This window comes from Oncorhynchus masou, chromosome 23, assembly GCF_036934945.1.
Source record: "Oncorhynchus masou masou isolate Uvic2021 chromosome 23, UVic_Omas_1.1, whole genome shotgun sequence".
Lineage (NCBI taxonomy): Eukaryota > Metazoa > Chordata > Actinopteri > Salmoniformes > Salmonidae > Oncorhynchus > Oncorhynchus masou.
The window spans coordinates 37829934-37854766 of NC_088234.1; the positions used below are offsets into that span (position 1 = coordinate 37829934).

The 24833-nt window shown below is 42.2% G+C and overlaps 1 protein-coding gene across 4 annotated transcripts in view; it reads right to left on the reverse strand.

The window, feature by feature from the left end:
* Positions 1-22479, reverse strand: part of LOC135510780 (serum response factor-like) — a 65053-nt gene extending 42574 nt beyond the window's left edge. The window contains exons 1-2 of one of the 4 annotated variants that reach the window (XM_064931990.1): positions 20999-22479; positions 2410-2676 (exon numbers count right to left, since the gene is read on the reverse strand). In XM_064931990.1, coding sequence (XP_064788062.1) covers positions 2410-2676; positions 20999-21622 — 891 coding nt within the window. In that variant the 5' untranslated portion in view covers positions 21623-22479. The remainder of the gene's footprint in view (positions 1-2409; positions 2677-20998) is intronic. The other 3 variants (XM_064931992.1, XM_064931989.1, XM_064931991.1) reach the window with 3 other exon arrangements.
* Positions 22480-24833: the final 2354 nt, after the last annotated feature.

A 24833-nucleotide genomic window follows, 5' to 3' on the forward strand; every position in this document is an offset into this window, starting at 1 on the left:
CACCAATTTGGACTATTTTGTGTATGTCTATTACACGAAATCCAAATAAAAATCCATTTAAATTACAGGTTGTAACGCAACAAAATAGGAAAAATGCCAAGGGGGATGAATTATTTTGAAAGGCACTGTATCCTCCCTTTACTTTCCCTATACCAGATTTCCCTCTAGAATTATGTCTGTGCTTAGCTCTATTGCGTTGACAAGCATGCCCATAACATGATGCAGCCACCACGCTTGAAAATATCAAGAGCGGTACTCCGTGATGTGTTATGTTTGAGGAAAATCTAACACAACACTCAAGGCAATTAAACTTTTAATTTTAAATTCATTTGTAAACATTTCTCAAAACACTAGGCCTATAGGCTATGCGTACACTGCATTGTATGCCTCGAGAAAATCTGAGCTAAAAAACAAAAAATAAAAAATAAGTATTTTAGGCTAGTGCGTTAAAACTACTAAAGCTTATGCGCACATTGTAATCAAAATTAAAATCTTAAATTGGCTCTTTTCAGACTGTCCTTTAGTGAGCCACAGCCAGGAACTAAACGTGTAAATATTTGCATGAACATAACAAGACTCAACAACTGAGACATAAACTGAACAAGTTCCACAGACATGTGACTAACAGAAATTGAATAATGTGTCACTGAACAAAGGAATGGGGGTCAAAATCAAAAGCAACAGTCGTATCTGGTGTGGCCACCAGCTGCATTAAGTACTGCAGGGCATCTCCTCCTCATGGACTGCACCAGATTTGCCAGTTCTTGCTGTTAGCTCACTCTTCCACCAAGCCACCTGCAAGTTCCTTGGAATTGCCCTAACCCTCACCCTCCGATCCAACAGGTCCCAGACGTGCTCAATAGGATTGAGATACGGGCTCTTCGCTGGCCATGGCAGAACACTGACATTCCTCTTGCAGGAAATCACGGACAGAACGAGCAGGATGGCTGGTGACATTGTCATGCTGGAGGGTCATGTCAGGATGAGCCTGCAGGAAGGGTACCAACATGAAGGAGGAGGATGTCTTCCCTGTAACGCATAGCATTGAGATTGCCTGCAATCACAACAAGCTCAGTCCGATGATGCTGTGACACACCGCCACAGACCATGACGGACCCTCCACCTCCAAATTGATCCCGCTCCAGAGTACAGGCCTCGGTGTAACGCTCATTCCTTCGACGATAAACGCGAATCTGACCATCATCCCTGGTTAGACAAAACCGCGACTCGTCAGTGAAGAACACTTTTTGCCAGTCCTGTCTGGTCCAGCAACGGTGGGTTTGTACCCATGGGCAACGTTGTTGCCAGTGATGTCTGGTGAGGGCCGGTCTTACAACAGGCCTACAAGCCCCCAGTCCGGCCTCTCTCAGCCTATTGTGGACAGTCTGAGCACTGATGGAGGGATTGTGCGTTCCTGGTTTAACTCGGGAGTTGTTGTTGCCATCCTGTACCTGTCAGGTGTGATGTTCGGAAGGACCGATCATGTGCAGGTGTTGTTACATGTGGTCTGCCACTGCGAGGATGATCAGCTGTCTGTCCTGTCTCCCTGTAGCGCTGTGTTAGACGTCTCACAGTACGGACATTGCAATGTATTGCCCTGGGCACATCTGCAGTCCTCATGCCTCCTTGCAGCATGCCTAAGGCACGTTCACGCAGATGAGCAGGGACCCTGGGCATCTTTCTTTTGGTGTTTTTCAGAGTAAGTAGAAAGGCCTCTTTAATGTCCTAAGTTCTCATAACTGTGACCTTAATTGTCTACTGTCTGTAAACTGTTAATGTCTTAGCGACCGTTCCATAGGTGCATGTTCACTAATTGTTTACGGTTCATTGAACAAACATGGGAAACAGTGTTTAAACCCTTTACAATGAAGATCTGTGAAGTTATTTGGATTTTTACGAATTTACTTTGAAAGACAGGGTCGTTTTTTGCTGAGTTTAGTTCTTTACGATGGCGAGTAGTGGAGGACTCGCCATCATCGTTTAAAATCTACAGTTTGGGAACATTTTGGTTTCCCAGTAAATTACAACAGCGATAGACAGAGAGAGTACTACTCAGAGAATAGCCTATGCAGCTGCCAACACCTCAAACATGTTGACACATTTACAGCAATGTCACCCCAGTATTCCTACCACCAGAACAAAGACACACACAAAAAAAAAAAACTGTCTACCCTCAATTCAAGCAGCCCTTCGGAGCTTAAATAAACAAAAATTAACTGCAGTAACTGTTGGCATTTCATTTTCCTCCTGTACTGAAACGTGACACCAAAATGTACCGAACCGTGGTTTGGTGAACTGTTACACCCCTACTAGTGACTGCTGTTGCCTAGGGTCGGGTTTACAAAACTAGTTTGGTGACTAATAAATACAACCCTGGTCCTTACGGTGAAGAGCAGCATCAGAACTCACCTTGGTCTCCCCAAGACTCTCTGACTCAGACACCTGGTAGGTAAGGTCTGTCTCCTCGAAGCCTGTGGCGCTCATACGCTGGTCAGTGGAGGGATCGTTGCGGGGGGGCGAGTCTGGAGAATTGAGGCACGTCTGGATGAGGGCCTTGCCCGTCTCGCTGGTGATCATGGGCTGGAGCTTCCGCGTGGCAAACGTGTAGACATGGCCCGTCTCGCTGGCCACCAGTAGCAGGACCTGGGTTCCTGTCAACGTGGAAAGCTCATAGGCCTGCCATGGGGGGAGGGAGATGACAATGTCAACATGCATATCAGCATTAGAATCAGCATGAGCATCATCAGTCTTGGAGGAATGTGCCTAAATAAACAGGGTAAGCTGACATTCCACCACATTCTTAACTACACTGAACAAAAATATAAAACGCAACATGTACAGTGTTGGTCCTATGTTTCATGAGCAGAAATAAAAAATATCCCAGGAAAGTTTCATATGTACATAAAGCTTATTTCTCTCAAATTTTGTCCACAAATTTGTTTACAGCCCTATTAGTTTTAGAATTTCTCCATTGCCAAGAAAATCCATCCCCTGATAGGTTTTGCATATCAAGAAGCTGATTTTTGTCACACAACACAATGCCACAGATGTCTCAAGTTTTGAGGGGGTGTGCAATTGGCATACTGACTGCAGGAGTGTCCACCAGAGCTATGCCAGAAAATGTTATGTTAATTTCTCTACAATAAGCTGCCAACAGTTTCAGAGAATTTGGCAGTACATCCACGCCATCCGGCTTCTTCACCTGCAGGATCGTCTGAGGGGGGTTTGGGGTGGGGGTGCTGAGGAGTATTTCCATCTGTAATACTGCCCATTTGTGGGGAAGAATGAATTCTGGTCGGCTGGGCCTGGCTCCCCAATGGGTGGGCCTGGCTGCTAAGTGGGTGGGCCTATGCCCTCCCAGGCCCAGCCATGGCTGCACCTCTGCCCAGTCATGTGAAATCCATAGCTTAGGGCCTAATTAATTTTTCAATTGACTGATTTCCTTATATGAACTGTAACTCAGTAAAATCTTTGAAAGCGTTGCGTTTATATATTTTGGTTCAGTATAAAACAAACTGTTTAAAACTGTTTAAAACAACAAACTGTTTAAAACAACTCAAATCAAACCTACAGATAACGGGTTAAAACTGCAGCCAACAAGCCAAGAAACACACTCCAAGTCTAAAAATACCTCTGTGGTGAAGTCTGACGTATAGCACAAATGTAGCTAAAATAACATGAGATAAGCCTCCAAGAATAACATCGGTGATAAAGTGATACTGAATTCGTTCCTTGCGACAGGGGGTCTTGGTTGTAAGGGAGAGAAAGGGAACTGGTAGAGGTAATAACCATATAGGTCTTAAAAGGAGGACAAGATCAATGGCTCCTCTCACAGGCAGAGGTGGCGGTGAAACATGAGAGCGTGAGCTCTCCCACCTTGTCATTCATTACACCAGACACTCACAAAACACACCGTCAGTAGTGTAGTGACCCACAAATAATGCAAAGATCTTGCATCAGAAATTAAACCCACACCATGCGCTATTCTCTCACACATACTTATTGTTGCACTTGGAGTGAACCTTGTGCACTCACTGAGAGAGCCATTTGATTTACGTCAGTCATCGGTAATGTCCAGGATGCTTCTGGCGGACAGGGAGGGAGAGTAGACACTACCATTACCTTAGTGAATACAATTTAAACATTGGCTGATGAATGATTTCATTGCTAGCCGCCGGGCATCATTCTGGCAGACGTGCAGAGTAAGGAGGACTAGAGGATGGCTGTCAAACACCTACATCAAATAGCCTATGCGAAATCATAGGGTCTATATACTGTTATTAAACTATAGTGCTGTTACTGCAAGAGCAATCTCTATCGAAACAGAACTAAACGCATCAGAGCTTCTTTAAGTTAAATTCTCCTTCAAGGAACTTTCAGACGTCACAAGGTTTGGAAGTGTGGCAACGCATTCATTTGTCCATTATTGGCCTCAATCATCTCATTTGTAGATATAATGTACTCCATTCAGTTAATGTAGCAATTGGACAATGCTGAAGCTACTAATCTAATCAACTTTTGGCTGTAGTGAAATGCAACCCCACATGAAAAGGTAGAGGGGCAGAGATGGGTGTGAGCAACTTCCGACACTGTGTCCATCACACTTGCCAGTCCAGCGGTGCATGCTTCACCTCCAGAGCTGCGGTGTCAAATGAACAAATAAAAGCAAAGACAGCAAGCCTCTGGATATGTTTTCATGCTCTGAAGAGCAGCGAAGACGAGACCTGTAGTTGCTTCAGTGGGTTCTGCAGAAGCATTCTTAGAAATGGAGCGAGCATGCAGCTCTCAGAAACACTTCCAAAGGATTTCACCATCATTTAAACATGTCAATAATCTCAATGACATAGATGATTTCATGTACAAAGAACTGTGTGGCAAGCTTGTCTCAGCCATCCCACGTCTACAGTATGTGTGGGTCAGGCTGCGTCAGGGTGGCTTGGTCAATACCCAAATGCACAGCTTGATAACTACAATTTTTTGAAAATGAGAGAGGAGACGTTTGTTCATTCCTATTTGTATCCTTTCACTAGCTTGTTTGCTTTGGGTCTCCTGGTTGTTGCAATCCCTGACCCTTGAAGTCAGTGTGTGATTATTTTGGCTGTGTGTCTGGGAACGAGGTTGCACACACACAGATATGTATAGTACCCTATGTGTATGTGCATATTGTGTATGCTGTCTGTCTGTAAGTAAGTGAGAGACCCAACAACATGCCTCAGGACAGCCTAGAGTGCAGACACCAGAAGAGGCAATCCACCCAGCCAAGGTATTCATGAAAGCTCCCTTTCTGGCCTTACATGTAAAGCTATGGGGCATGTGTAACCATTGAAGACTACAAATGGCCTGCTTCAAAAACAGAGCAATGCATAGCTCACACATCCTAACAGTCATACAGATCTTTCTACTGTATGAAAACAGTGTGCATCTATCGATTAAACCTTAGGGGCAGTAGTGAAATCTTGGACATGGAGAACTCAACTTGCTCGAGTGTGTGCAGGCTTGAAAGTCCATTTGAATGAACCTGGAGATCATTTTCAGAACCAGTCAGATTGCGGATCTAGCAGGCCATCAGGCAAAAGATCGCAAAGTTCAAGGGGGCCGAATACTTTCGCAAGGCACTGTATTCATACCCCTTGAATTATTCCACATTTTGTTGTGTTACACCCCAAATTCAAAGAAGTATTGAATATCTAATCCATCTACACACACACACACACAATACCCCATAATGACAGTGAAAACTTTTTTTTTTATGTGCGCAAATGTATTGAAAATTGACATAAATTGACATAAGTACTCGCACCCCTTTGCTAGGACACAACAAATTGAGCTCAGGTGCTTCCAATTTCCTTTTATCCTCCTTGAGATGTCACTACAACATGGGAGTCCACCTGTGACCAATTCAACTGTTTGGACATGATTTAGGAAGAAAAACACCTGTCTGTATAAGGCCCCACAGTTGAAAGTGCATGTCAGAGCAGAAACTATACCATGAAGTCCAAGAAGCTGTCCGTATATCTCAGAGATTGTGATGAGGCATACAGTACCAGTCAAAAATTTGACTTAAATTTTCATTCAAGGGTTTCTTTATTTTTACTATTATCTACCTTATAGAATAATAGTGAAGACTACAAAACTATGAAATTACACGTATGGCAGTACCCCCCAAAAAAGTGTTAAACAAATCCAAATATATTTTATATTCTTCAAAGTAGCCACCTTTTGCCTTGATGACAGCTTTGCACACTCTTGGCATTCTCTCAACGAGCTTCACCTGGAATGCTTTTACAACAGTATTGAAGGAGTTCCCTCATATGCTGAGCACTTGCTGGCTGCTTTTCATTCACTCTGCGGTCCGACTCATCCCATGCTGTGGTAGCATTTATTTTGGCTGCAATTTAAGGCTGGTAACTCTAATGAACTTATTCTCTGCAGCAGAGGTAACTCTGGGTCATCCTTTCCTGTGGCCAGTTTCATCATAGCGATTGATGGTTTTTGCATCTGCACTTGAAGAAACTTTAAAGGTTCCTGACTGGACCTTTACGTAATAATGGACTGTCGTTTCTCTTTGCTTATTTGAGCTGTTCTTGCCATAATATGGACTTGGTCTTTTACCAAATAGGGCTATCTTCTGTATACCACCCCTACCCTGTCACAACACAACTGATTGGCTCAAACGCATTAAGAACTTTTGACAAGGCACACCTGTTAATTGAAATACATTCCAGGTATCTACCTCATGAAGCTGGTTGACAGAATGGCAAGCGTGTGCAAAGCTGTCATCAAGGCAAAGGGTGGCTACTTTGAAGAATATAAAATATATTTGGATTTGTTTAACACTTTTGGATACTACATGATTCCATGTGTTATTTCATAGTTTTGATGTCTTCACTATTATTCTACAATATAGAAAATCGTAAAAATAAAGAAAAACCCTGCAATGAGAAGGTGTGTCAAAACTTCTGACTGGTATGGTTTATCTGGGGAAGGGTATAAAACAATTTTTAGAGAGTTGAAAGTTTCCAAGAGCACAGTGGTATCCATCAGTGGGAAATTGAAAAACATTTGGAACTAACCAGACTATGCCTACAGCTGGCCGTCTGACCAAACTGGGCAAGAAGGACCTTGGTCAGGGAGGTGACCAAGAACCCAAATGCAACTCTGACAGTTCCTTGGCTGAGATGGGAGAAACTGCCAGAAGGACAACAGTCTCTACAGCAAATCAAATTCTATTAGTGTAGACCTTACCATGAAACGCTTATTTACAAGCCCTTATCCAACAATGCAGTTAAGAAAAAATATTTACAAAATAAACTAAAAATAACATAAAAGAGCAACAAGAAAATAACAATAACAAGGTTATATACATGGGGTACCAGTACTGAGGCAATGTGCGGGGGAGGCAAAGGTTAGTCGAGGTAATTGACGTAATGTAAAGTACCAGTCAAAAGTTGACACACCTTACCATTTTCTACATTGTAAAATAGAGACGACATCAAAACTAAGAAATAACACATACAGTGGGGCAAAAAAGTATTTAGTCAGCCACCAATTGTGCAAGTTCTCCCACTTAAAAAGATGAGAGGCCTGTAATTTTAATCATAGGTACACTTCAACTATGACAGACAAAATGAGAAGAAAAAAAAATCCAGAAAAATCACATTGTAGGATTTTTAATGAATGTATTTGCAAATTATGGTGGAAAATAAGTATTTGGTCAATAACAAAAGTTTCTCAATACTTTGTCATATACCCTTTGTTGGCAATGACTGAGGTCAAACGTTTTCTGTAAGTCTTCAAAGTTTTCACACACTGTTGCTGGTATATTGGCCCATTCCTCCATGCAGATCTCATCTTGAGCAGTGATGTTTTGGGGCGGTTGCTGGGCAACACGGACTTTCAACTCCCTCCAAAGATTTTCTATGAGGTTGAGATCTGGATACTGGCTAGGCCACTCCAGGACCTTGAAATGCTTCTTACGAGCCACTCCTTCGTTGCCCGGCGGTGTGTTTGGGATCATTGTCATGCTGAAAGACCCAGCCACGTTTCATCTTCAATGCCATTGCTGATGGAAGGAGGTTTTCACTCAAAATCTAACGATACATGGCCCCATTCATTCTTTCCTTTACACGGATCAGTCGTCCTGGTCCTTTGCAGAAAAACAGCCCCAAAGTATGATGTTTCCACCCCCATGCTTCACAGTAGGTATGGTGTTCTTTGGATGCAACTCAGTATTATTTGTCCTCCAAACACAACAAGTTGAGTTTTTACCAAAAAGTTATATTTTGTTTTCATCAGACCATATGACATTCTCCCAATCTTCTTCTGGATCATCCAAATGCTCTCTAGCAAACTTCAGACGGGCCTGGACTGGCTTAAGCAGGGGGACACGTCTGGCACTGCAGGATTTGAGTCCCTGGCGGCGTAGTGTGTTACTGGTGGTAGGCTTTGTTACTTTGGTCCCAGCTCTCTGCAGGTCATTCACTGGGTCCCCCCGTGTGGTTCTGGGAATTTTGCTCACCGTTCTTGTGATCATTTTGACCCCACGGGGTGAGATCTTGCGTGGAACCCCAGATCGAGGGAGATTATCAGTGGTCTTGTATGTCTTCCATTTCCTAATAATTGCTCCCACAGTTGATTTCTTCAAACCAAGCTGCTTACCTACTGCAGATTCAGTCTTCACAGCCTGGTGCAGGTCTACAATTTTGTTTCTGGTGTCCTTTGACAGCTCTTTGGTCTTGGCCATAGTGGGGTTTGGAGTGTGACTGTTTGACGTTGTGGACAGGTGTCTTTTATACTGATAACAAGTTCAAACAGGTGCCATTAATACAGGTAACGAGTGGACGACAGAGGAGCCTCTTAAAGAAGAAGTTACAATTCATAAAAAAATCCTACAGTGTACCTATGATGAAAATTACAGGCCTTTCATCTTTTTAAGTGGGAGAACTTGCACAATTGGTGGCTGACTAAATACTTTTTTGCCCCACTGTATGGAATAATGTAGAAAACCTAAATATATGTTTTATATTTGAGATTCTTCAAAGTAGCGACACTTTGCCTTGATGACGGCTTTGCACACTTTTGGCATTCTCTCAACCAATTAACAGGTGTGCCTTGTTAAAAATGTATTTGTGGAATTTATTCCCTTCTTAATGTGTTTGAGCCAATCAGTTGTGTTGTGACAAGGTAGGGCTTGTATACAGAAGATAGCCCTATTTGTTAAAAGACCAAGTCCATATTATGGCAAGAACAGCTCAAATAAGCGAAGACAAACAACAGTCCATCATTACTTTAAGGCATGAAGGTCAGTCAATGCAGAAAATGTCAAGAATTTTTAAAGTTTCTTCAAGTGCAGTCGCAAAAACCATCCAGCGCTATGATGAAATAAGCTCTCGTGAGGACCGCCACAGGAAAGGAAGACGCAGAGTTACCTCTGCTGCAGAGGATAAGTTCAGTAGTTACCAGCCTCAGAAAATCCAGTCCAAATAAATGCTTCACAGAGTTCACGTAACAGACATCTCAACATCAACTGTTCAGAGGAGACTGTGTGAATCAGGTCTTCATGGTCAAATTGCTGCAAAGAAACTACTACTAAAGGACACCACTAATAAGAAGAGACTTGCTTGTGCCAAGAAACACAAGCAATGGACATTAGACCAGTGGAAATCTGTCCTTTGGTCTGATGAGTTTAAATTTTAGATTTTTGTTCCTCTTTCTCTTGGAGGACCTGAGCCCTAGGACCATGCCTCAGGACTACCTGGCATGATGACTCCTTGCCGTCCCCAGTCCACCTGGCCGTGCTGCTGCTCCAATTTCAACAGTTCTGCCTGCAGCTATGGAATCCTGACCTGTTCACCGGACGTGCTACCCGTCCCAGACTTGCTGTTTTCAACTCTCTAGAGACAGCAGGAGTGGTAGAGATACTCTCAATGATCGGCTATGAAAAGCCAACTGACATTCACCCCTGAGGTGCTGACTTGCTGTACCCTCGACTACTGTGATATTTATTATTTGACCATGCTGGTCATTTATGAACATTTGAACAGCTTGGCCATGTTCTGTTATAATCTCCACCAGGCACAGCCAGAAGAGGACTGGCCACCCCTCATAGCCTGGTTCCTCTCTAGGTTTCTTCCTAGGTTTTGGCCTTTCAATGGAGTTTTTCCTAGCCACCGTGCTTCTACACCTGCATTGCTTGCTGTTTGGGGTTTTAGGCTGTGTTTCTGTACAGCACTTTGAGATATCAGCTGATGTACGAAGGGCTATATAAATACATTTGATTTGTAGTAGGATTCAATCTTAGTCCTGTATTACGGTTTTGCCTATTTGATGGTTTGTCTGAGGGCATAGCGGGATTTATCAAAAGCGTCCGGGTTAGAGTCCTGCTCATTGAAAGAGGCAGCTCTACCCTTTTGCTCAGTGTGGATGTTGCCTGTAATCCATGGCTTCTGGTTGGGGTATGTACCGTTGAAGTTGGAAGTTAACATACACTTAGGTTGGAGTCATTAAAACTCTTTTTTTTCAACCATTCCACAAATTGCTTGTTAATCAAACTATAGTTTTGGCAAGTTGGTTAGGAAATCTACTTTGTGCAATTCCAGTGGTCAGAAGTTGACTGTGTATTTAAACAGCTTGGAAAAATCCTTTAGAAGCTTCTGATAGGCTAATTGACATCATTTGAGTCAATTGGAGGTGTTTACCTGTGGATGTATTTCAAGGCCTACGTCCAAACTCAGTGCCACTTTGCTTGACATCTTGGGAAAATAAAAATAAATCAGCCAAGAACTCAGAAAATAAAATTGTAGACCTCCACAAGTCTGGTTCATCCTTGGGAGCAATTTCCAAACGGTACCAAGTTAATCTGTATAAACAATAGTACGCAAGTATAAACACCATGGGACCACGCAGCAGTCATACCGCTCAGGAAGGAGATGCGTTCCGTCTCCTAGAGATTAACGTACCTTGGTGCGAAAAGTGCAAATCAATCCCAGAACAACAGCAAAGGACCTTGTGAAGATGCTGGAGGAAACAGGGACAAAAGTATCAATATCCACAGTAAAATGAGTCCTATATTGACAAAACCTGAAAGGCCGCTCAGCAAGGAAGAAGCCTCTGCTCCAAAACCACCATAAAAAAAGCCAAACTACGGTTTGCAACTGCACATGGCGGCAAAGATCGTACTTTTTGGAGAAATGTCTTCTGGTCTGATTAAATAAAAATAGAACTGTTTGGCTATAATGACCATCGTTATGTTTGGAGGAAAAAGGAAGCTTGCAAGCCAAAGAAAGCCATCCCAACAGTGAAGCACAGGGGTGGCAGCATCATGTTGTGGGGGTGCTTTGCTGCAGGAGGGATTGGTGCACTTCACAAAATACATGGCATCATGGGGAACGAAAATTATGTGATATATTGAAGCAACATCTCAAGACATCTCAAGACTTAAAACTTAGTCGCAAATGGGTCTTCCAAGTGGACAATGACCCCAAGCTTACTTCCAAAGTTGTGGCTAAATGGTTTAAGAACAAAGTCAAGGTATTGGAGTGGCCATCACAAAGCCCTGACCTCAATCCTATAGAACATTTGTGGGCAGAACTGAAAACGTGTGCACGAGCAAAGAGGCCAACAAACCTGACTCAGTTACACCAGCTCTGTCAGGAGCTGGTGTAACCAACCTATTGTGGGAAGCTTGTGGAAGGCTTCCCGAAACGTTTGACCCAAGTTAAACAATTTAAAAGGCAATACTACCAAATACTAATGGAGTGTATGCAAACATCTGTCCCACTGGGAATGTGATGAAAGAAATAAAAGCTGAAATAAATAATTATCTGCTATTATTCTGACATTTCACATTCTTAAAATAAAGTGGTGATCCTAACTGACCTAAGACAGGGAATTTTTACTCTGATTAAATGTCAGGACTTGTGAAAAACTGAGTTAATGTATTTGGCTAAGGTGTATGTAAACCTCCAACTTCAACTCTACGTACAGTCACTGCTGGGACAACACCATCGATGCACTTATTGATGAAGCTGGTGACTGATGTGGTATACTCCTGAATGCCATGGGAGGAGTCCCGGAACATATAGTGCATTCGGAAAGTATTCAGACCCCTTCTCTTTTCCACATTTCATTACTTTACAACCTTATTCTAAAATTGATTAAATAAATGTTTTTAACCAATCTACACAAACACTCCATAATGACAAAGAGGAAACTGTTTTTTAGAAATGTTAGCATGAGACACAAAATTGAGCTCAGGTGCATCCTGTTTCAATTGATCATCCTTGAGATGTTTCTACAACTTGGAGTCCACCTGTGGTAAATCCAATTGTTTTGACATGATTTGGAAAGGCACACGCTTGTCTACATAAAGGTCCCATAGTTGACAGTGCATGTCAGATCAAAAACCAAGCCATGAGGTCTAAGAAATTGTCTCTGGAGCACAGAGACAGGATTATGTCGAGGCACAGACCTGTGGAAGGGTAACAAAACATTTATGTAGCATTGAAGGTCCCCAAGAAGACAGTGGCCTCCATCATCATTCTTAAATGGAAGAAGTTTAGAACTTCCAAGACACTTCCTAGAGCTGACCGCCCGGCCAAACTGAGCAATCGGGGGAGGACATTGGTCAGGGAGGTGACCAAGAACCCGATGGTCACTCTGTCTGACAGAGCTCCAGAGTTCCTCTGTGGAGATGGGAGAACTTTCCAGATGGACAACCATCTCTGCAGCACTCCACCAATCACACCTCTATGGTAGAGTGGTCAGATGGAAGCCACTCGTCAGTAAAAAAGGCACATGACAGCCCGCTTGGAGTTTGTCAAAAGCAACCTAAAATGACTCAGACCATGAGAAACCAGGCTGGGGGGGGGGTGTATCAGGCCCAGAAGGTAGGATATGCATAGTAATAGTAGATTTGGATAGAAATCACTCTGATGTTTCTAAAACTGTTTGAATGATGTCTGTGAGTATAACAGAACTTATTTGGCAGGCGAAACCCCGAGGACAAACCATCCAGGAAAAAAATAAATCTGAGTTCACTCTCTTCAATGGGATTCTAGATTTAAGCCACTTGCATGCAGTTCATGCAGTTCAGGATCCAGTTTACAGGTAACTTATTAGACACTTTGTAGTCATGTTGCACGAGTTGGAATCTGTGTATTTTCAGAAACAAACGCACCAAATAAATGGACATTTTGGGGATATAACGACGGAATTAATCAAACAAAAGGGCCATTTGTGATGTTTAATGGATATATTGGAGTGCCAACAGAAGAAGATATTCAAAGGTAAGGCATGAATTATATGTTATTTCTGACTTTTGTGTTGTGCCTGGCGGGCTGAATTCTGATTTTCATGTGTATGTTTGATGGTTTGCTTTCGCCATAAAGCCTTTTTGAAATCTGACACTATGGCTGGATAAAAAAGAAGTTAATCTTTAAACCGGTGAGAAACACTTGTATGATTTATTATTATGAGCGTTTTTGATTTGGTGCACTGCTATTTCACTGGGTGTTGTCAAATCAATCCCTTTACGGGGATTGGCGCACGAAGGGATCACTAAGAAGTTAAACCAAGATTGAACTCTTTGGCCTGAATGCCAAGTGTCACGTCTGGAGGAAACCTGGCACCATCGCTACGGTGAAGCATGGTGGTGGCAGCATTATGACGTGGGAATGTTTTTCAACGGCAGGGACTGGGAGACTAGTCAGGGTTGAGGGAAAGATGAACAGAGAAAAGTACAGAGAGATCCTTGATGAATACCTGAGCGCTCTGGAGCAGGTTTTCAGACTGGGGGCGAAGGTTCGCCTTCCAACAAGACAACGACCCTAATCACACAGCCAAGACAACGCAGGACAAGTCTCTGAATGTCCTTGCGTGGCCAAGCAAGAGCTCTGACTTTAACACGATCGAACATCACTGGAGAGACCTGAAAATAGCTGTGCAGTGACGCTCCCCATCAAATCTGACATAGCTTGAGAAGATCTGCAGAGAAGAATGAGGGAAGTCCCCAAATACAGGTGTGCCAAACTTGTAGTGTCTTACCCAAGAAGACACAAGGCTGTAATCGCTGCCAAAGGGTGCTTCAACAAAGTACTAAGTAAAGGTTCTGAATACTTTTGTAAATGTCATATTTCAGTTTTTTGCTGTCATTATGGGGTGTGTGTATAGATTGCTGAGGGGGAAAAAATAATACATTTTAGAATAAGGCCGTGGAAAAAGTAAATGTGTCTAAATACTTTCCCAATGCACTGTATTCCAGTCTGTGCTAGCAAAACTGTCCTGTAGCTTAGCATCTGCTTCAGCTGACCACTTCCGTATTGAGCGAGTCACTGGTACTTCCTGCTTTAGTTTTTGCTTGTAAGCAGGAATCAGATTTGCCAAATGGAGGACGAGAGAGCTTTGTATGCGTCTCTGTGTGTAGTAAAGGTGGTCTAGAGTTTGTTTTCCCTCTGGTTGCACATGTAACATGCTGGTAGAAATTAGTTAAAACAGATTTAAGTTTCCCTGCATTTAATTCCCTGGCCACTAGGAGCGTCGCCTCTGGGTGAGCATTTTCTTGTTTGCTTATGGCTTTATACAGCTTGTTGAGTGCGGTTTTAGTGCCAGCATCGGTTTGTGGTGGTAAAAAGACAGATACGAAAAATATAGATCAACTCTCTTGGTAAATGGTGTGGTCTACAGCTTATCATGAGATACTCTTCCTCAGGCAAGACATCTTTAATATATTAGATTTCGTACACCAGCTGTTATTAAAAACAGTCACAGACCGCCACCCCTTGTCTTACAGGAAACAGCTGTTCCGTCTTGCCGATGCACAGAAAAAAAACAGCCAACTGTATATAATCCATGTCGTCGTTCAGCCACAACTGAACATAAGATATTACAGTTAATGTACTGTTGGTAGGACAGTCTTGAACAGTGCTCATCCAGTTTATTCTCCAATGATTGCACATTGGCCAATAGGACGGGTGGTAGAGGTGGGTTATCCACTTGCCGACGAATTCTAAAATGGGCACCCGGACCCGCGTCCCCTGTATCGGTATCTTTTCTTCATGCGAATGACGGGGATTTGGGCCTGTCCATATCTGGAGTAAATCCTTAGAGTCCCAACACGTTAAAAAAATATTCTTCTAGTTTGAGGTGAGTAAACGCCGTTTTGATATCCAGAAGCCGTTGTTGGTCATAAGAGATGGTGGCAGAAACATTATGCACGAAATAAGTTAAACAACGTAGGGGACACACACACACAAAATAGCGCAATTGGTTAGGAGCCGGTATAACGTCAGCCATCTCCTCCGACACCATTCTCTGGGGCGGCAGGGTAGCCTAGTGGTTAGAGTGTTGGACTAGTAACCGGAAGGTTGCAAGTTCAAACCCCAGAGCTGACAAGGTACAAATTTGTTGTTCTGCCCCTGAACAGGCTGTTAACCCACCTTTCCTGAAAATAAGAATTTGTTCATAACTGACTTGCCTAGTTGAATAAAGGTAAAAATGTACTTCACCAATCTGGGCTTTATGAGAGAGCGGCCAGATGGGAGCCACATGACAGAACACTTGGAGTTTGCTAAAAGGCATGTGAAAGTCTGATCATAAGGCAAATGGTTCTGTGACACAAATGTAGCTATTTGGCTTGAATGCAAAGCGCTATGTCTGGAGAAAACCATCCCTACCGTGGTGGTGGCAGCATCATGCTATAACAAACATACATAATATACGAACACAATACTCAATCTAAATAATATTGATTTAAAACAATTTAAATTGTTTTAAATAATGTTTAAATGTATATATAAAAAGGTTTCTAGTTTGCTCAGTTAATTTATTCCATTTCTGTATTGCTCTAATCCAAATGGTATTTTGCCTATTTCTCTTTTCTGTCTGGATAACGCATAGATGGTGGACAATCTATTCCTAGTATTTACAGAATGTCTGTCTCTTACCAACTGAATACCGTTGTGAATAGAACTTGGCCGTTTCAAATGATGTATATTACGAAGAAAAAAAAAATTATCCTGTCGATTGATGACCAACCAACAACACTGCGCATGACTGCAACAGAAGAACCAGATCTCCACCTTAAAACATACCTAGCAGCTTTGTTCGGTGCATTCTGCAGCCTCCTAACTTCACTTAATGATGCATTTCCCCAGACAGACCACAGAACAGTAGTTCACCTGACTCTCAATTAATGCTTGTGTTATTTGCTGAAGAATTTTTCCTGGTAAATAGTTAGCTACCCTTCTGATTATGCCTGCTGATATATAGATGTATATATATATATATGAGACGACCATGATAAGCAGTTGTCTAGCTGCACTCCCAATAGTTTGGTTTCTGCCACTTCTTCAATTTGTACTCCTCCCATACTTAATTGTATCCCATGCTGTTTTGGTATTTTCCTAGTTGAACAGACCAACATAACTTTGGTTTTCTTTATGTTTAAAACAAGTTTGTTTTTGGCAAACCCACACCCTTATATTCTCCAAAGCTCCTTGTAAAGCTAACTGATAGTCTTGCTGCATAAATTGTAGTATCATCTGCAAATATAGTAGCTTGAGTTTCAGCTAAGGCATAGGGAAGATCGTTGGTATATAATAAATAAAGAAGTGAATCAAAGCAGCTGCCCTGCGGTATTCCACAGTTTAACACGAGGGGAAGAAAATGAACCATTGATATAGTTGGACTGTTTCCTGTCAGTTAGATAGGACTGTACCCAATTCAATGCTACCTCCTTAAAACTATAATGCATTCATATTATCAAAATGATTTCATGATCCACTGAATCAAATGCTGCACTGAAATCTAAAAATAGTACACCCACAAACTTGCCATTATCCATAGCATTGAGCCACTGATCAGTCATGTCAACCAATGCAGTGGTAGTGGAATGCTTTTTACGATAAGCATGCTGATTGGCTGTAATCAGATCATTATTTTCCATTTACTCCCATATTTGTCTACTCACAATACCCTCCAATATCTTACTGAGTGTAGGGAGTAGACTAATTGGTTGACTATTGGCAGGAGTAATGGGTTCTTTGCTGTCTTTCGGATTCGCATGCTTCCATACATTTGCAAACATCCACTTTTCCAGTGACCAATTAAATATGTATTTTAGTGGAACTCCAATCTGGGAAACAGCACAGCGAAGCAAAAAATTGATCATCAATCTATTGGACAATAGCTTGCCTGGAAGAATGTATGGAGGGAACAATGAATGGAACCAAATTCAGGCAAATCCTTGATGAGAACCTGCTTCAGAATGCAAACAACCTTAGACTGGGGTGAAGATTTATATTCCAACAGGACAATGACCCCAAGCACATAGCCAAAGCAACACTGGAATGGTTTCGGAACAAGAATGTGAAAATCCTTGAGTGGCCCAGCCAAAGCCCAGACTTGAATCCGATTAAATCTGTGGAAAGACTTGAAGATTGCTCTTCACCACCGCTCTCCATCTAACTTAACAGAGCTTGAGAAAATCTGCAGGGTAGAATGGGAGAAAATCCCCAAAGCCAGGATGTGCAAAGCTGATACAGACATACCCAAGATGATTGCCGCCAAAGGTGCTTCAACAAAGTATTGAATCAGGGGTGTGAATACTTATGTAAATTAGACAGTTCTGTACTTCAATTTTCATAAAATGTGCAACACTTTCTAAAAACATGTTTTCACTTTGTCATTATGGGGTATTGTGTATAGATGGGTGAGAGAAATCATTTGAATCCATTTTGAATTCAGGCTGTAACAACAAAACGTGGAAGAAGTCAAAGGGTATGAGTCATTTCTGAAGGCACTGTAAATCCTGTCACACTTTGTCATAACCCGACTCAAGGCACAGAACAATCATGCAGCCCACTGTACAATACAGAAACCTCAGTTTCCACGACAACAAAGGAGGATGCCAAAGGGAAGAAAGCACAAGCAAAGCAGGGACTTGCTCATCAGTCAGATGAGATCAAACAATGCAGTGGTATCACAATTATTTTGGTGAAACAATCCAAAAAGAATGTTGGTCTGCATTGCAGCAGTTCTCCAACTTATCTTTTATGAGAGAGATAAGATGCCTCTTGGCTCGACAAAGAGCTGATCTGCTTCAGACATACGGTAATGTCTGAATTGAAACATAATGAGTGATCTTGGATCCGATGGTACAGGGAATAGTGAGTAGCCTACATTCCATGTGCATGCTTGGATACTAGAGCCTTCATGGTACGTAGTATACCTGATGACGGATTATGAATCCACTGAATCAGTGACTTGTCCAGAACATTTTGATTGGGATGGCCAAGGTGGGGCACAGATAGGGTTGAATATTTAACAGCTACTTCACAAAATGTTCCATTCCATTCCCTGGTTAACCCGGTATTTCCCACCAAAACTGGAAGTGTCATTCAAAAGCATTATATAAATCATATAAATAGGCCTATGTCTGGATTAGATTAGAGGTTTGATTGAAAATACAGGCCTGATGCTACCTGAACCATACATTAAACACATTTTATGGGCCCTACATTAAAGATATTTAATGATCCTAAGCCCCCCAAAAAAACAAATGATTGTGTGGTTATCCAATACATATAATTTATGAGTGGTTAGAGCATTGGACTAGTAACCGAAAGCTAAAATCCCCGAGCTGACAAGGTACAAAATCTGACGTTCTGCCCCTGAACAGGCAGTTAACCCACTGTTCCTAGGCCGTCATTGAAAATAAGAATTTGTTCTTAAATGACTTGCCTAGTAAAATAAAGGTAAAATAAAAAAAATAAAACAACGCTTTTGGAAATGTTTCAGACCCCTTGACTTTTTCCACATTTTGTTACTGTACGTTACAGCCTTGTTCTAAAATAGATTGAATTGCTGTTTTCCCCCATTCATCTACACACATTACGCCATAATGACAAAGCAAAAACAGGTTCATATAATTCCTACAAATGTATAAAAAATATATCATTTAGAATAAGTATTCTGACTTAGTACTTTGTTGAAGCACCTTTGGCAGCGATTACAGAGGTGTGTCTTCTTGGATAAGACACTACAAGCTTGGCAAGCCTGTATACGGGGGTTTCTCCCATACTTCTCTGCATGTCCTTTTAAACTGTCAGGTTGGATGGGGAGCGTCGCTGCACAGCTATTTTAAGGCCTCTCCATAGAAAGCACACACATCCCTGCGGCACTCCACTTTTCAGTTCACTTTTCTTTTCGCTGCAGCTAGCAACTGGAACAAGTTGTTGGGGGGGGGGGCACACTCAAACTGAACAGTTTTATATCCATCTCTTCATTCAAAGACTCTGTCATGGACACTAACTGGCAGTTGTGGCTGCTTTGCCTGATGTATTGTTGTCTCTACCTTCTTGCCCTTTGTGCTGTTGTCTTTGCCCAATAATGTTTGTACCATGTTTTGTGCTGCTACCATGTTGTGCTGCTGTCATGTTCTGTCAGAGTTACTATCGGGTTCTTGGTCACCCCCGTGACCAAGGCCCTTCTCTCCAGATTGCTCAGTTTGGCCGGGAGGCCAGCTATAGGAAGAGTATTGGTGGTTCCAAACTTCTTCCATTTAAGAATCATGGAGGCCACTGTGTTCTTGGTGACCTTCAATGCAGCAGACATTTTTTGGTACCTTTACACATATCTGTGCGACAATCCTGTCTCGGAGCTCTACGGAAAATGTATTTGACCTCGTGGCTTGGTCTTTGCTCTGATGTGCATTGTTATCTGTGGGACCTTATATATAGACAGGTGTGTGCCTTTCCAAATCATGTCCAATCAATTGAATTTACCACAGGTGGACTCTAATCAAGTTGTAGAAACATCTCAAGGATGATCAATGGAAACAGGATGCACCTGAGCTCAATTTCAAGGCTCATAGCAAAGGGTCTGAATACTTATCTAAATAAGGTATCTGTTTTGTTATTTTTAATAAATGTTTAAAAAAAAAATAACTTTTCACTTTGTCATTATGGGGTATTGTGTGTAGATTAATGAGGGAAACAAATATTTAATCACCTTTAGAATATGGCTGTAATGTAACAAAATGTGGGAAAAGGGGGTCTGAATACTTTCTGATTTCACTGTATCTGATACTGTCTTGCCAAAAAGAATGACATCATTGTATTTTTGTCTAAACAGCATCACATGCTGACTACACCGGCCACAACTTCAGATGCAGCCATGGGGTTTTCACTTTCAGACCTCCTCTGATGACTTACTGTATGACAGAGAGCTATAGCATGATGGAAGCATCATGTGTTCCTTACAGTGGTGCAGTGGCCCGTTTAGTCTGCCTAGTGCCCTTTGACTGACCTCTGACTCTGGGGTTTAGCCATCTGTTGGCTCTGCCTGACACACTGTAGGCCAGGGGGTCTGTGATCTGAACAGCTGACCAAAGGCTACAGTAGTGAATGTACAGTAGTGAGTGAGTGTTTAGTAATTTACCAACCTTAGTTTGCAGTACTCCTACATCTTATTTTACTCAATTAGGTAATATAGTTACTTTAAAAAGGTTGAATGAGAAACATTCAACTACGGAGTGCAAACGGCTCTTTGAAAACATGATTTAAATTAATATAAATTGAAAATAGTTTAGACGGACACGGATGTGTGTACGTAGAGGGTCATGGTCAGAAATCGAAATGTCAGTTGCTCTTGTCTATTTAAAGGACAGAGCCAGTCATGACTGTTGGCAGAGATGACATGTCCCACTTGGTTATTTACACATTATGTCTGGGAGTCTTATTACATCAGGTTATGACAAATTATGTATGTGATTTGGGGTTGAATGGGCCCTCTACTGGTTAAAAATCATAAGTCAGTGACAGAAGTGAAGGTTATTGTACAAGAAAGTTGAGATATGTACCTAATGATTACATTATCTGTCAGTGTAGTCTATAGGTGCCCCATACACATCAATCAATGCAACATCTTGTATGACCAAGTGACACTTTGGAGTGGACACTACAGTGTCCCCTCACACCTGAGTGTCACTGTGATCACTCACCTTCTTCATTATACCAGTCTTCCTCTTGCTAAAAGTTGTGTATCGCCTCAACTTGTTGTCGATGAATTCCATTTTTATCTTCACGCGCCCACGTGTCTTCTTCCCTGGCTTTGCGCCAGCGACACCTTGGGGAACCACACCATAACCCCCCGGTGGTATCCCGGCCTCCTGCCCTGTCACCGCAGCCTCTATCTCCAGTCTCTCCCGCTTTACACTTCTTCTGTTGTCCCCGATTGAAGCCATCGGATCGTCTTCATCCCCCGAGTCTGAATCAGCGTCTGACCCACTACAACCCATTGGCGCACACTCTTTGTCCGGGTCGTAGCGGCTGCCTCCGCGAACCCCAATTCCCATGTTCAGACCGATGCCTCCCTGAGCCGCGGTCTGTGGAACCGTCGGTCCCGTCCCGTTCCCTGGTCTCGCCGCACCTCTTGCACCCACTCCTGGACCGTTGCCCCCCAACATCCCCACCGCACTGATGCTGTCGCTAACCCGAGTTTTCGATTGCCTTGCTCTGACCAACACAGGGCGAATCCCAATCACCCCAGAACCGTGACCTGTGTTATCCCTGAAAGACGCTGACCCGTTTCCAGATTGTGCTGATCCAGCCTGGCTTGGTAGCATTGTAGTTAGAGGACCCAGTCCCTGAAATCGTCAGCCGACTGCTGGAGCGCGGGTCAGTAAAAATTACAGCACGGTTCATAAAACCCAACCACCAAAAAGGTAAACAAACAACGAAATTGCGGACATTGCAAAATTGTCATCTGTTTGAAACCAGTAAAGCAAACTTTCAAAAGTGACGCTGCCCCTGAGACCTTTCAGCCAGGTTCAGTTTAGCTCAACCTCCTATATTTCCAAAACTCAGAGCACTTTCTCAAAAAAAGAGGGAAAATCGCAGAGAGCATTCGTTATTACTCCGCCATGTCATGTAGTTCACACCATAATAGCGTAAAATGTCGTCGGTATCCGCCTTCATTCACAAAGGCTGCAGATATTTCATCGAATATCACGCAATATCAGTCTTGCAGTCGTACATTTTCACACAAAACGGATGTATTTTTTAAATAATGTATTCGAGAGCGGATTTACAACCCAAGATCTACTTTCCTCCTTATAAAGAGATACAATGTTTCCTTTTATGGAGTTGTATCTCCTTATTTGGCGAGTCACAGCGTCGTCTACGGATTGGCCGATTGGGATCTAGGTTGAGCTACCATTGGTCAATATGACATGTTCATTAGAATAAATACCAAAATGGTTGCCGTACACTGGAATGGCAAGGATATGTTGGTCTTCTTCCGATGCATATGCAGTGTTCAACTCGGAACTCAGACATTTCCGACTACAGGGGCGAGAAAAAAAAAAAACGATCTCCGACTGGGAAAATTGTTTTGATCTGTCATCCAACTCGTAATTCCCAGTTAGAAACTTTGTAGCTCTAGAAATGTTCCCAAAATCACTGATCTCGTTTTTCTCCCCCTAGTTCTCAGTTGTCTTGAAAGCACCAATAGACGTTGCTGACGCATGACAGATCTTACAATGCCTGGATAGGTATTTTAGATATCAGCTAACCACATTATATGAATAAAAAAAAAATATTTAACCACATATGTTATTGTTAATCGGCACTGTTGATGACGTGCCACGCAACCATTAGTTGTTGCGTCACCTTAACCGTGTTTCCGCACGGACCATTTAGAGCACAACACACAACGCGCTCTACTATTCCAGAGTTTTTAAACCCAGAGGCGCAACCTCGCAAAACTTCCGGGAACACTTGCGAAGCAGACCAGCCTGGGTTTTGGAGTTTGAGAAGTCAAAGAGAACAGTGAAATTTTACCTTAGTTTCTCGAAATCTAAAGGTACAACCTAGATTCGAGCCAATGTCTTAAGTACTTGAACATGTTGTTACTCCAACCTCATCACAGTGACCGACTGATACTTTTTCATTTTTGTGAAAAACAACTTCAAAATCGAATCAAAATCTTTATATTGAAGGACTGCCCTTGATTTGATGGCCTGCACACATGCGTAGTTCAGCACAAGACGACAGGGGAGTTCTACAGGAGAAGCAGTTTCTGCCCATCTTTGTAATCTTTGGCTGTGTGCTCTGGGTCTCAGAGCTGTCTGTCTCTCTTGTGGTGCTTAAAAATCCACAATGTGCTCAGCATTGAGCAACAGTTTTGAAGGAAAACTTACAGAAAATTCAACCATAAACACATTCCTAGGCATTTCTTTAGATGACAGCAAACACTTAATTTGCACAGAAGTCAAGTCTACAGGCTCCTGAACAGCTTCTATTCCCAAGCCATAAGACTGCTAAATACAGTGGGGCAAAAAAGGTATTTAGTCAGCCACCAATTGTGCAACTTCTCCACTTAAAAAGATGAGAGAGGCCTGTAATTCCCATCATAGGTACACTTCAACTATGACAGACAAAATGAGAAAAAAAATCCAGAAAATCACATTGTAGGAATTTTTTATGATTTATTTGAATTTATTGAATTTATTTTTTTACCTTTATTTTACTAGGCAAGTCAGTTCAGAACAAATTCTTATTTTCAATGACGGCCTAGGAAAAGTGGGTTAACTGCCTGTTCAGGGTCAGAACGACAGATTTGTACCTTGTCAGCTTGGGGATTCGAACTTGCAACCTTTTGGTTACTAGTCCAACGCTCTAACCACTAGGCTACCTTGCCGCCCCATCATGATGAGATCCTGAGGCCCATTGTCGTGCAATTCATCCGCTGCCATCACCAGTGATCTACACAAAGATCTCTACACAATTCCTCGAAGCGGAAAATGTCCCAGTTCTTCCATGGCCTGCATACTCTGAGCATGTTTGGGATGCTCTGAGTCGATGTGTACGACAGCGTGTTCCAGATCCTGGCAATATCCAGCAACTTTGCACAGCCATTGAAGAGAAGTGGGACAACATTCCACAGGCCACAATCCACAACCTGATCAACTCTATGCGAAGGAGATGTGTCACGCAAAAATTATTATTATTATTTTAAAAATTGTACCTTTATTTAACTAGGCAAGTCAGTTAAGAACAAATTCTTATTTTCAATGACGGCCTAGGAACAGTCGGTTAACTGCCTTGTTCATGTAAATGAGGCAAATGGTGTTCACACCAGATACTGACTAGTTTTCTGATCCACGCCCATACTTTTTTTTAAAGGTACCTGTGACCAACAGATGCATATCTGTATTCCCAGTCGTGAAATCCATAGATTAGGGCCTAAGTAATTCATTTAAATTGACTTATTTCCTTATATGAACTGTAACTCAGTAAAATCGTAAATATTTTTGTTCAGTGTACAGTGAGAGTGGTTACAGTTTCTCTGCCCATCCCTCGGCTTTTTACTGAAGCGGGTGGGTAGAACGCTTTGTTATTGTTTCAACTGCTGATTGCCGCTTCAATTAGGCCGCTTCAATCAAATTTGAACAATTTCAAAAAATGTGATTAATAATCAAGTTAATCGCACAGAAAACAATGCGATGAACTCAATATATTTTTGAAATCATTTGACAGTCCTATGTTAAACACTTAGTAATAAAAGTTTAACGTTATATCAGAGGTATTTAACACCATAAGTCACCTTCCACCAAGGGCCATGGACTACAAGCCCTCTGTAACAGTTTTCTTCCTGGGAAGGAGAGGGGGACCAAAATGCAGCGTGGTTATTTATAAACATCTTTCATGAAATATGAAAACGTGAACACTATACAAAATAAGAAAACGTGGAAAACACGAAACAGTCCTAACTGGTGCAAAACACAGAGACAGGAATAATCACCCTCAAAATACCCAAAGAATATGGCTGCCTAA